This window comes from Pteropus alecto, unplaced genomic scaffold, assembly GCF_000325575.1.
Source record: "Pteropus alecto unplaced genomic scaffold, ASM32557v1 scaffold95, whole genome shotgun sequence".
Lineage (NCBI taxonomy): Eukaryota > Metazoa > Chordata > Mammalia > Chiroptera > Pteropodidae > Pteropus > Pteropus alecto.
The window spans coordinates 17,707,615-17,720,236 of record NW_006441071.1 but is presented as its reverse complement, the minus strand read 5'-3'; the positions used below and the strand labels follow the sequence as shown (position 1 = coordinate 17,720,236).

Here is a 12,622-nt window from a genome sequence, read left to right as displayed (position 1 = left end):
AACTGTCTACTGGGAATGTTTTTAGCAAATCTAGGGTTTCGACCTAAAAAGTTAAACTTGCCTTATAACTTGGCTTCTTTACATGGTTTAAATTTTTTTTTCCCCATGTGTTTTTTGCATCTATTAGACTGTAATTTTCTTGCAGGCAGACAGGGGACTAACTTTTCTATCCTTCTTAACACAGGCAGAGTGGCAAACACTGTTCTATAAATGGCAGGCACTTAATAGACTTGTTTTTCAGTAAAAGTCTGAAAACCAAAATGACTCAAAGTTCAAATGTAAAAACAGTTCTCATTTAAAATAACATACACTGAAAGAATATGAAAATACCCATTTATTACCAACAAAGTATTTCCTCAATTTTTTTCCAATTACACAGATACACACAATAGAAAGACAAAATTATATTTTTATATACTAAAGATTCATACTCCAAAGAAAATAAGCATATGTTCAAAAGACAAGTAGAAAGCAGCAAGAAATCTTTCCTTGGAATACTAGAAACCTTTCAACAGAATCTCTCCTTAGGCTAATCAATGAAGATCTTGTCATTAAAAATGCTTGCTTGTCACCTTAAGGTTTTAAATTTTTTATTCACCAAATCACTTTCACTTAGTTTTTACAATATGAATGTAATTAAAAATCAACTTTTGTGGAAAATATACAGTTTTAAGTGGCTGAGACTATAGTGTGGTAGGCTTATTCTTTTATTAATGTTAAAATGGTACATAATTTATCCTTCACAACTCAAAATTCAATGCAAAACCAAATATTAATTTTGCCCAGAGAAATATAAATGCTTACAAAAAAGGTACGGAATAAGTGTTGGCATATGTAAAATGAAATGTAATTGACCATTTTATTTTCAACCACCACACCTAATCTTCAAGCTTCTTTTTCACAGTGATAATCGTTTTGCAGAAATAAGATGACTGGCACTAACTTAAGAAAATAAACTACACCAAGCACATATTAGTGAAGATATTCTGGTGGAAAACAAAGCATTAAACAACAAACATTTGGTAACAACATCCATTTACTAACATGTTAACGAAGTTTTTCAATGTTTACATGACTTGTTCATACTAGTAAAAATGTTATTTAAAAATATTTTCATAGTACATGCATTAGACTTAGTTTAAGAGGACAAAGCTCTTAAAATTTTTATAAAGAAAAAATACCTTTTAAAAGAGAAATGTCCAGGTGAGAGGACAGAAACTTATGGTTCATTATTTTTTGATGTAAGAATATAAATTTCAGTGGCTTTTTAAGAATATACAAAACCCAAACTGAACGCAATTCTTCAATTTATTCAGGCTACCAGGTCAAAAAAATAATTTTGTCATTACTGGTGCAAATCCAATCCACTGTTCAAAGACATATCCTTGGACTAGTCCATTATCTTACAAGATTTGTTTTTTAAAAGAATAGAATTTGTTTGGCACTGTTAATTGATATGACTCAGAGATAAACAAATGATTTTCTCACTTCATTCTTTCATGCTGGAAGAAAGTTTAAACTAGATTTTCTAAGATAATGGGGTAGAATCAACACTGTAAGGAAGGTCCTATAAGCCAAAGTTCTAGAAACATTATGGTTTTAAAATCAATGCTTTCCCTCACTCTTTATATAACACTGAGAAATTTCAAATATAAATCGTAGAAACCAGTATATGAAATCTTAAGAAAAATCTTACTAAAAATAATTATAAAAATGCTTTTAGAAATTTAAGATGTAAAATACAATTGACTTTAAATTAAAAAAAAACACACACACACACTTTACAGGGTGATTATTTAAAAACCCTGGTCACTTGATTTTCTGTCAATCTTTTGATTGCATTTTGCATCATCTAGTGGCCACACTGTGGCATTTCAAAGAAGTCCCACTAGCATTTTTGAACCCCAGTACTTTTGTTCCTTTGAGATATCAACAGTTATAGTATCGAGTTTCATAAAACTTTTTTTAAGGCCCATAAAATTCCATTTCCTAGTGGAGATAAGGTAATCTTTTATAATAGGAAGAAATGAATAGATTTGTCATAAATTATTACTGTACATTAGACATTTCCATATCAATTTTTTAAAAATTAAATATAACACTGGGAGAAAACTATGACTTAAGCTCCAGAGTCATCTTTAGACTCTAAAAGTAATTAAAGTTACTCTGCAGTTAAAGCTCAGGGTTATCATGTCAACTAAACTTCTTATGAGTGATAACTCCTTCCACTGTACCTCTGATTTGAAATAGTAAATACTTTTTAGCATGGGAACCCAATGACTCATGGTTAGAGGGCTAAGGATTGAAGTCAACAACGAAGACAAAAAGGCTTATTTTTTCCCATCAGAAGATGATATTCCACAGAAATAAGTTATGGTCTCCATTCATCAACCCATTTGTATTTAACAGGAAGTTTCCAAAAACAACTGATATATTAGTCTCAATGAATGTCCTAACTTTTATTCAGTTGAGCCGTACTTATAAACAGAATTTAAAAGAAAAATTCCAAAGTTCTCTCATTTTATTGAGAAGGTTGAGTGAATGTAATACGGCGCCGCCGTCTCAGGAAAGCCTTTAAATTCCACCTGTTTGGTTCCAGCATATGAGGACCATTGTAGACAAACAATACTGTCATCTTCTCAGAATAAGGGAGATTTTGTAGGAGCTATAAGTGTTAAAACAAACTGTCATATAATGCTACATACATACATTAAGGAGCACAATTTTCCAAACTTATATGTATATAAATGTATAATGTTAATGAAACTTATGAATCTCTCCAACAACTCAATATATAACCTGCCAGACTGTGATCCCTACCTGAATTAGCAAACCTGAAGTCTGGCCTAAGGAATAATTAACATGCTTAGGGGACCCTCTGTATTCACAGGCCAAATGGAATCAGACAACTTCTTAGGTAAGAGAAGTGCATCCTCTATAATTTTCCTACAATAAATACTTTCACTCATCTGTCCACAAATACTTCTCAAGGAACCTTTATGGTCAGGCACTATGATAGATTGGTAGTGTGTAACAGGGAGGTGTGGTTTATACGCCAAGGTGTTTGGTAAACTATAGGGTAATAACAGATCTAACCAGTCCATAGAGAATTTGTTGGAACAAGTAGAGAGAGTAAACTATTCAATAAAAATCTGAATTTAGGATGGGCTCTCCAATGAAACTTTTTGTGAATACTTAGTTAAACAGGGGGAAATAATTAATTATATCAATAAATACATCTTTGAGTACGTAAGTTTTATATTTATAGCATAAGACATTAATAAAATTTCCCACTGCAATGGTTTCAGCTTATGGAGAATTCTCTATAAAGATACTTCTATTTTTATCATTGCTAATCTCTGAATCGATGTTGGGATACTTAGGGTTTCCTCTGGGCCAGGGCAGTGGTGACTAAGAGGTGCAGAGTATACCAGCACAGGCCTTACTAGGGAAATGAGGCAGGCCAGAGCTCTACGGTTTGCATTCTCCTGTCACTTTTTAGTGCTAAAAGAGGAACTTCTCTAGAGGAGGAGTAAGGGCCAAAAGCAGGGAAGAAATCTCTGTTCTAGAACATAATGCTATGCCTCCTACGTTTCCTTCTCCAATAATGAGATTTCTGATTAAGTATGTCACTGGAACTTGTCCCCTTTAATAATATAAATATTACTTTAATCTTTTTAGTTCCTTTTCTGGGAGTATTCCTGCTCACATAACTGGGCCCAAATCTGCTACATGAAAGCCACACAGGACTTTTGAGTACATGAGCACTTTTAGGTTATTTATCACCTACCTTTGGTGTAATAAAGAAGTACTGAGAAGTGTTTTCTTTACAAGCAGTATTTACAACCATTTCAAACACTCTCCGTTCATTGATCGGGTCCATTCCCTAAACAATGACAATAATAATGATTATATTTAATCTATTTTAAGATACAAGACATGATAAAATTCAAGTAAAATAATCACTATACCTGATTGATTTCATCAACTACTCTGAATGGACATCTATTAAGCTCCTGAAGTGCCATCAAGTATAACATGGTAGAAACACTTCTTTCACCTCCACTTTGATGATGAGGAGTTAATTCATGCAGTTGAGTACTACTGCGAAATTTGACTCTAATTCGAATTCCATATTTATCATAGTCTTCCTATAAGACATTTGAAAACTTGATGAAAGATGAGTTTTCTCTGATAATTTCACAGTGTTATTTGAAAACAGACTGAATAGATTATAAGAGTAAAAAAATTAACATTTAGTGACAGTTTAAAATAACCCAATAAAATATTAAAGAACCAGTTGCTATCTACAAGCTTTGAGGGGGGGGGGTCTCCAAGGATCTGTGTTGATAAGAAAAATACTCATATTATGAGTAACTTTTTTCCTTGTCTTGTAACATTCATTTCAACTTTAGTAGGCTTTCCCAAGAGCTTTTACGGATTACTTAGTGAAGAGCCCTGTCAGAGAGAGACACTAAATTCTAGCTACTGATGTGCTAGGTTTTAAAGCTATAGGTGCAAATAATTAGAGCACGATGGAGTATCATGACATTTTCCACTAGAGAGGCAGCTGTGCATATCACTGCAGAGGGCCAAGAGTCTTCCCGCTTCTTTAGCTGGTTAAGAAGAAAAGAATAGGCAGAGACTATATGTATACTCTGAAAAAATATTTACATTAAGTCAAATAAATACACATAATGTGCAGCAAAAGCCTGGCACATATTAAATGCTCACCAAGTATTTGTTGTAATGAGCGCATTCAGTATTCTGTAAATTTTCCCCAAAATGAGGTTGCTCTAAGGCTTATTTACTATTCTTATCAAATGTCATTTCTAGATCAGTCAGTTTTAGATTTACCCTAAAAATGAGATGTATAACTTAATAATTAAAGGTTAACTATTTAATGAATAGAGCTTTAAGGTCTAAGACATCACCAACCAAGAGAAATATAATGCAAGCCACACATGCAATTTAAAATTTTCTAGTAGCCACATTAAAAAGTAAAAATAATGTGAAATTTTAAGTTTCTTTAATACAATATACCTAAAATAGTTTTACCATGTAGTCAATACAAAGTATTTTTTATATATTCTTTTTTTATACCAAGTCTTCAAAATTCAAAACTTACAGCACATTTTACACATTTCAAGTGCTCAATAGTCACGTGTAGTTAGCAGCTACCATACTGGACAGCAGAGATCTAAGATTAACAGTAAGAACTTATATATAAATATCTTAACCATAAACACTGGAATCTTAATAGGCTATCAAATTTTAGAAATACTACCTTCTAAAAGCAAAGCCAAAACAAATAAATGATAAATAAATTTTAATAGTTTTGACTCTCCAGGTTTACTTTTTAAATTTAGACACTGTATTTTTTCCACAATAAATTTATTAACTGTGCCATTTCTTAACTGTAGCAGCTCTGATTGCTAGTTTTGTTTTTGGCTCTGCTACCTATTCTTTGCTCTTTCTGCCCCATTCTAGCTCCTTTCATCTCAATGAAAGGTCTAGCTAAAGAAGGCAGTTCTAGAACTATGACTGAGGAATCCGGAATAGAAGCATTTTAAGGGGGAGGCCAAGAAGAGATAAGAATGTCCATTTTCCAGGGCCCTTGGCCAGTGAGACAAGTGAACTGAAAAGACTAGAAATCATTGCTATGGTAATGACTTATCATTTAAAACACAGAAAACCTATCTAGAAGAAAGAGCACATGATAAAGTTATAGCACCATGTAATGGACCTAGATTAAAGAATGGGATTTCTCTGACAGGTCAAGTTCCAAAGGCTTCCCTATTCTGACCTGAGCATATTTATGCCTTATCTAGTCAAGTTGTTTGGTAAAGATAGTATAGTTACTCTGAGTTTGACAAAGCTCTCAATAATCAAATTTTCATCCCATAAAAACTACGCCACTTTCACTGAAAAGGCAGTATTGAAGAGCTTAGGTTCTGGGATCAGGTCTGGGGTTTGATTTTTCACTTTGCCACTCAGTAGCTATGTGACCTTTAGTAAAGTTTCTGTAAGTTTCATTTTCTTTGTAAAGTAGGGTTAATAAAAAGTACCTGCTTTATCGAACAGTTGTGAGGATTAAACAAGATAAAAGTGCTTGACACAGTGCCTGGCACATAGTAAGTATATTATCAATTCTTACTGTTACTACAATATACCCTTATTTCGAACAAGCCCAAGGACTGGGTAGATGACAATTACTGTGGCAGGGTCTACTATGTTACTAGAACTTAAAAGTAAAATGATGTTTGTTATCCTTACGTCTCACACTAAGTAGATGGAGTCATGGGGCAAAGTTCCTAAGTGGAGAAAAAGGCACTACCTGGCTTTATATTTATGTCTGTAACACACATGCAAAATTATATACAAGCTAAAATGAAAAACATTGAGCTATGAAGGCAGAATTTTTATTTTCTTAAAAAAAAAGATTAGGAAAAATTTTCAACATACACAAAAATTAAAGCACAAAAATAAGCTCAATGTATCATCAACTAGTGTCAACTATAATCAATACATGACCATTCTTGTTTCACCTATAACTCTGCCACTCCTCTTTCCCAATTATTTTGAAGCAAATCCCAGTTCATCTCTTACACATTTCTTAATGGTAATTTTATTTTACCCACAATTGCAATCCATAAACTTATAGCTCAAAAAATTAGCAGCAAATTTTCAAATACTTTCATTCTTGTGAACTATTAAATACTTGATCAAAGGGAAACCACTGATAGACTATATTTCAGTTATGTTTGCCAATTTATGACTCTTATAACTTGGATAGTGGTAGATTTATAAAGCAATGCAGTGCATTTGTTCATCACAGCTGAATAATCATTACTTAGACTGGATATAAAAAGAGTGAAGTATTAGTCACCAATCTCAAATGTCATCAAAAAAAAAAAGAAAAAAAAAAGAAAAAAAAGTGACCCTGATGGAATCCCACAGGTGGTCTTTTCCTTCCTTTGAACAGTTTGTTAGTAAGCAAAATTTTCAAATATAACTCTAGAATAAAGAACTTACATATAATTAAAATTACTTGCGAGGAAACATTTCAAATGCAATTTTACCTCATTTTCTGTATGGAGATCAACTTCACCAGCACACTGCATGGAACTAAAAAAATTGCTGAATTTTTCATTAATTTTTTCTACCAGCTCTTTTAAAGGATTAAGCCACCTCTCTTTTACCTGCAAATAAAGGCAATTAAAAAAAAAACCACACAATTTAAAAGAAGGATTACATTCTGATATAAAACTACATAAAACATTTAATATAAATATCAATCTGACCATAAGAACATATATTGCATTTTTAGAAGCATATCATTTCATTTTGCATTATTCTACATTCCCACATAACTAATGGTAAGAACATGACAAAAAGTTAAATATTAAACAATTACCTGTGAAATATTTTCTCTATATTTATCCAGTTCAACTTTCTTTATCTTTAGTTCCTGAGTTAACTGCTCTATTTCTTCTTCTCTTTTTGTGTATTCTTCAACAACCTGGCAGGAAAAAATTATTTAAGATAAATCTACCAAAGGATAAAATTACAGGAAATTTGCATCAATTAAAACATTAATCGAAAATGCCAATGCGTTGTATTGTTTGTATGCTCTTATACTGAAAATGCCATTTTTTATCCTTGAAAATATAGACATTGCAGTATTTTAGGTTAGTCCAACTATTCTTTTTATAAAGAAAAGGCACAGAACACTGTGTTCCTTAGGAAGAATCTATTTAAAATTCTAATAGATTCAGAATCTGGCATTTAAAGCACATTGTTCCTGCTGTCTAGCTTATTATTACCAAGAGCTCTAGTACAGAGTGGGAGGCAAGTTCTGGAGGGAACTGTGTATACGTGCGTGCATGTGTGTGTGTGTGTGTGTGTGTGTGTGTGTGCGCGCGTGCGTGTGTGCGTGTGTATGTAGGGTGATGGTGGTTGCAGTAGGCAATAGGAAAAGCAGCATACTGTAGGATTCAGTCCTGTGAAGCAAGAAGCTCTTGATCTTTCTTCAGTTAATAAAGCATCAATTTCATCCAATGTGTTTGGAAGATCTTGGAAAGCCTAAAGAAACAAAAAATATTCATCATTATAGATAGTATAGTGAAAACAGTTCAAACAGTTAACAATATTCTGCTGCGTAAATATCTAATACTATGTGTTCAACAGCATGCTAACACACAAGGAATCAAAGAAATTACAGGGTTTTCTTGCTTTCAAAAGGCTTACACTTTAGACGAAAACAAAAATATACACACTTAATAACACTAGATAATACCTTAGGCAGTGTATTGATGTTGAGTATTAAAATAAGCAGTACATTTCATACTGGCTATGGAATTTAGAGAAGGAAGTATCAGTTCATGCTACAGGAGCTACAAGAGAGTTAAGAGAATTCAAAGGTCTAGAGTTCATCTCTGGGCCTTTAAGCAAATGGCTAAGGAAAAGCAAGGCAGACGGGAGATAGGAGCTTGGAAAAAAGAACAAGCACTGCATACCATGGGGGGTGAGGAGTTGTGTCCATTTGGAATGGTGGGTACTTGCTGAATTGGTAGAATGGGTCCAGAATATGTGGGGCATTGAAAGAGAGCAAGAAGTTAGAACTTTATACTGTACTTATGAAGAACTACAAAAGCATCCTAAGAATCCAATTACTTTGACAGCAGAATTTTGCCACAGTACTATCTTCTGAGTCCATGCCATAGAGACATATTAGAATAGATACTTTCCTGAGATGAAGCAAGCAGTACATTGTTTTGCCAGCACAACCTACAAAGTTCATAAAGGTACAAAATGAATCTTGAAACCTTAAAAAAGATCCTGACAATATTACATTAATCTAATATCTTGTTTTTTAAAATCTTTTAGAAAGCATTTCAACTTCCATAGGCTTTCAGATATTTAAGTATATTTTGCTGAATCTGACATGTCCACTGAGCTTTGAATTCATGAGCATAATATTTATTTAGTATCTTCACCTGACTCTCTAATAAGTATCTTAAATTGAAGATGGTGAAACAGAAATCACTTCACCCATCTTCCCTACCAATTTGAGCAAACCTGTTTCTCCTCTTCAATCATCTCCATTTCAATATATGGCAAAATTCAAGGATTCTCTCTTAACTTTCACCTCAAATCCATTAGCATATCCTATTGGCTCTCTTCTAAATGATAGCTCAAATCTATAAACCTTTCTCTCTCCAGTGCTTCCTCTCTAATCCATGCCACTATAATTTCTTGTCTGGTCCAAAGCAATAATCTAAATGGTCTCCTTGCTTCCAGTCTTATATCCCTACTTTATTCTTCATATAGCAAATATGAGTGCTATCCTATAAACTGAAGTTAGTCACATCACTCTTCTGTTTAAAATTCTCTAGTGGATTCCATTTCAAAATAAAACCCAAACTCCAATGGTCTATATAGCCCTATATGATCTGACTTCTGCCTTCCTTTCTGCTTGGATTATAATTTTTTAACTCCACTGAGATTTCTTCTCTTCTGAAACATGCCGAATATACTTCAGCCACAGCGGATCTCTTATGAGCTGTGTTCTTTTCACAGCTTTGGAGACTTTTCCTTCAAACTTCACTTGACTTGATTTCTTCTTTTTATTCAGGACTCATCTCAAATAGCATCTTCTCACAGGAGACTTCCTCGACACTCTATCCCATTAACTTGTTTTCTTTTTCTTCTTAGCACCTCCTGCTACCTGACATTATCTATTTGCTTTTTGATTTTTGTCTGCCCCACAGTCCAGACTAGAATGTAAATTTCAGTAGAGAAGAAAGTATATGTCCTGTTCAATGCCTGAGATATATATACATATAAGTATACACATATATATACGTACGTACACACACATATACACAATACATTTTTAATATATGAATTATCTTCTAATTTTATTCATTTTAAAAGCATGACTTAAGAACAGAATCATACTACTTTCTGAAAGAAAAAATTAGTACCGATATTGTATTAATATCTTTATGATACACAATGTATTTTGGAGAAGTTCTAGCATATTTTGAGAATAGCTCCTCAATTTGTCTTAAAAATATATACTAAATTCCTACTATGTACTCAGTCAGATTCATTCTCTGCTTTCTGTGTTTGATACTATAGATTAAAATCTTTGAGGATTTGAAAATTATAATCTAAATTAATTTTTTTCCAGTTCTATTTATAGCCTTAGTAGACATTTCATTATCTATTGGAATAAACATTTAAAATTAAGAAAGCCATACAAATACCAGATATTTCAAAATTCATTTTCTATTCATTTTCTCATTGTGATATTATTCTGAGAGAATATTTAGGCAAGGTATTATCCCCACTTGTCAGATAAAAATGTAGGGTCACAGGGCTAAATGTTAATGGTGGAACTTGGACTAAAGGGCGGCATCTCTTTACTAACTGAATGATACATCAACATATAAAATATAGTGGAAAGAAAAGGCTCCTTTCTCCTTTCCTTACCAACAAATGTTAGCCCTAAAGATTCAGCTACCATTGGACTCTAAATAAAAACTCTAATATCTAGGAAAAAATTTTTATTTTGCTTTTGTTTTTCTAAATATCACCTCTATTTGCTGTTATATACCAATTACTGATACCTCTTAAAGGGAGCTTGGGGGGAATCTTTTATTGGAAGAATGAATGTTATGGTACTAATTTACAAGGTGATACCCATGTTTCAATAACTTTAGTACCAAGAAATAAGACTGACTGCTGCCCAAGTCAGAGTAGAGAAAATGTGCTAAGCAAAATTACATATATACTGTTAAAAATAAGGAAATCCATATTTTTTTTATGTCACATGGTTTTCATGGCCCGTTACAATGCCTAACACATTTTAAGATTAAAAAAAATATATTAAATGTTAACTTGTAGTATTATATACTTTTTATACTTACTGTCTGATATTCTTGAGGAACAGTCTGCTCTGCACTCAGGTTACACACTTGCCTAGCTCTCTTCATAAGTTCTTTGCATTTCTGCAATAATCTCTGTCTACTTTCATCCAACTCAATGAAATGTTGCTATTACATGAAAAAGAAATATTTTGAAAATGCGTATGTTAAGTCACATTATATATGTTATTGAATTTGACTGTGATAAGCAAATCATCTGAAAACCATACCTCAAATCATGACTGAACTTAAAACTTTAAAATATATCAGCACATTACTACAGCATTACTCTAATCCAGAAGAGCTTTAAAATTTAAATTTATCTTTTTGAAACAGTTTAATTTAGCTATATATAATTTTACTTTAATAAAATTTGAAATACAGTATGTAGGCCTCATATCAGAAAACTCAGCACTCAAATATAAGTAGAACCTTTAAAATAGTGTTTGATAGTTTTCAAAATGCCTTTCATACAGTTATTTATTCATGAACACATTCATTCCTTTACCAAATAATTACTGAGAACCTATTAATGTCAGTTTTTATTATGCACTGAGAATGGAAAGATAAGAGGAAACATACATAAAATCATCATAAAGGGAACAGTTACTATTTATTGAAAGCTTATGTGCTAGGTGCTTTACTCGATTCCCTTATTTCTCACAACACTGCACAGTAATACTGTCCCCATTTTGTACATTAAAAGAAAAAAAAAAGACAGGAATTAAGGCAACTTGTCCAAATTCACACATTTAGAAGCTGTCAGGATTCACATCCATGCTTGCTTACAGAATTTATGCTCTTTTCATTACAGCACAATGCCTCTCAGTGGGAGAGAACAGCCAAAGGAAAGCAGAAGAGACTGTGTGGTGGGGGCAGGGGATGCAGGAAGGTCAGAGTGGTCACAGAAGCTACAATGAGTTAAGGTCTTAGAGGACAAATAAGAAATTACTAAAGAGGAAGCAGCAGAAGGCATTCCCAGGATAGGTGATTATAAACATAAAGGCATGGAAGCTACAAAGACCCACGATTTTATGCAACAAGAAATATAATGTGTGGAGGAAAGGTAAAGATGTAAAAGAGTGGCAAGGTGAACAAGAACCAGATGGCAAAAGTTTCATGTGTAATGAGGAAGGCATCATGGAATGCCTTCTGTGGGCCAAGCTTTGTTATAACCACTATTGAATATGTTAATCGAATCTTCATTATGATCTAAAAGAAATATATTATCTCCTTTTTTAGATGTGGCTCACAGATAGTAAGAAACTTGCTCAAGGTTATGGTAATAGTAGATGGGCCAGTTCCTAATAAAACAGGTCTAGCTTACTCTTTGCATTAAAACACCTCCCCCCCACCCCCACCCCCGTGGTAGTGGTAAAGATTGTTAAAACAGTATTGATGTCCCAGCCACATGCCAGATCTATTCAATTAAGTTCTCTGGGGCTAAGGCCTGAACATTTGTATTAACAAGGTCCTCAGGTGATTTTTATGCTCACGAGTTTGATAGCAAATAAATTAAACCAAGACAAACATTATGAAGAGTAAAAGGATATATACTAGACTGAACTGAAAATACAAGTAAGTCTTTATACTAATCTCTTAGTACTGTGGTTTCCTTGAATGAATTCTTCAGTCCTTATACCCTCAGAAAAATAAAATATTAAAGACTCCCAGTCACTTGCTCTGTT

The 12,622-nt window shown here is 33.0% G+C and overlaps 1 protein-coding gene across 4 annotated transcripts in view; it reads right to left on the bottom strand.

Moving 5' to 3' along the window:
* Positions 1 to 316: 316 nt before the first annotated feature.
* SMC5 (structural maintenance of chromosomes 5) overlaps positions 317 to 12,622 on the bottom strand; it is an 85,858-nt gene continuing 73,552 nt past the window's right edge. The window contains exons 18-25 of one of the 4 annotated variants that reach the window (XM_025051388.1): positions 10,938 to 11,063; positions 8,520 to 8,588; positions 7,990 to 8,085; positions 7,418 to 7,522; positions 7,083 to 7,202; positions 3,972 to 4,151; positions 3,791 to 3,886; positions 317 to 2,665 (exon numbers count right to left, since the gene is read on the bottom strand). In XM_025051388.1, coding sequence (XP_024907156.1) covers positions 2,522 to 2,665; positions 3,791 to 3,886; positions 3,972 to 4,151; positions 7,083 to 7,202; positions 7,418 to 7,522; positions 7,990 to 8,085; positions 8,520 to 8,588; positions 10,938 to 11,063 — 936 coding nt within the window. In that variant the 3' untranslated portion in view covers positions 317 to 2,521. Of the gene's footprint in view, positions 2,666 to 3,790; positions 3,887 to 3,971; positions 4,152 to 7,082; positions 7,203 to 7,417; positions 7,523 to 7,989; positions 8,086 to 8,519; positions 8,600 to 10,937; positions 11,064 to 12,622 lie in introns of those variants that run through there. The other 3 variants (XM_006918408.3, XM_025051389.1, XM_025051390.1) reach the window with 3 other exon arrangements.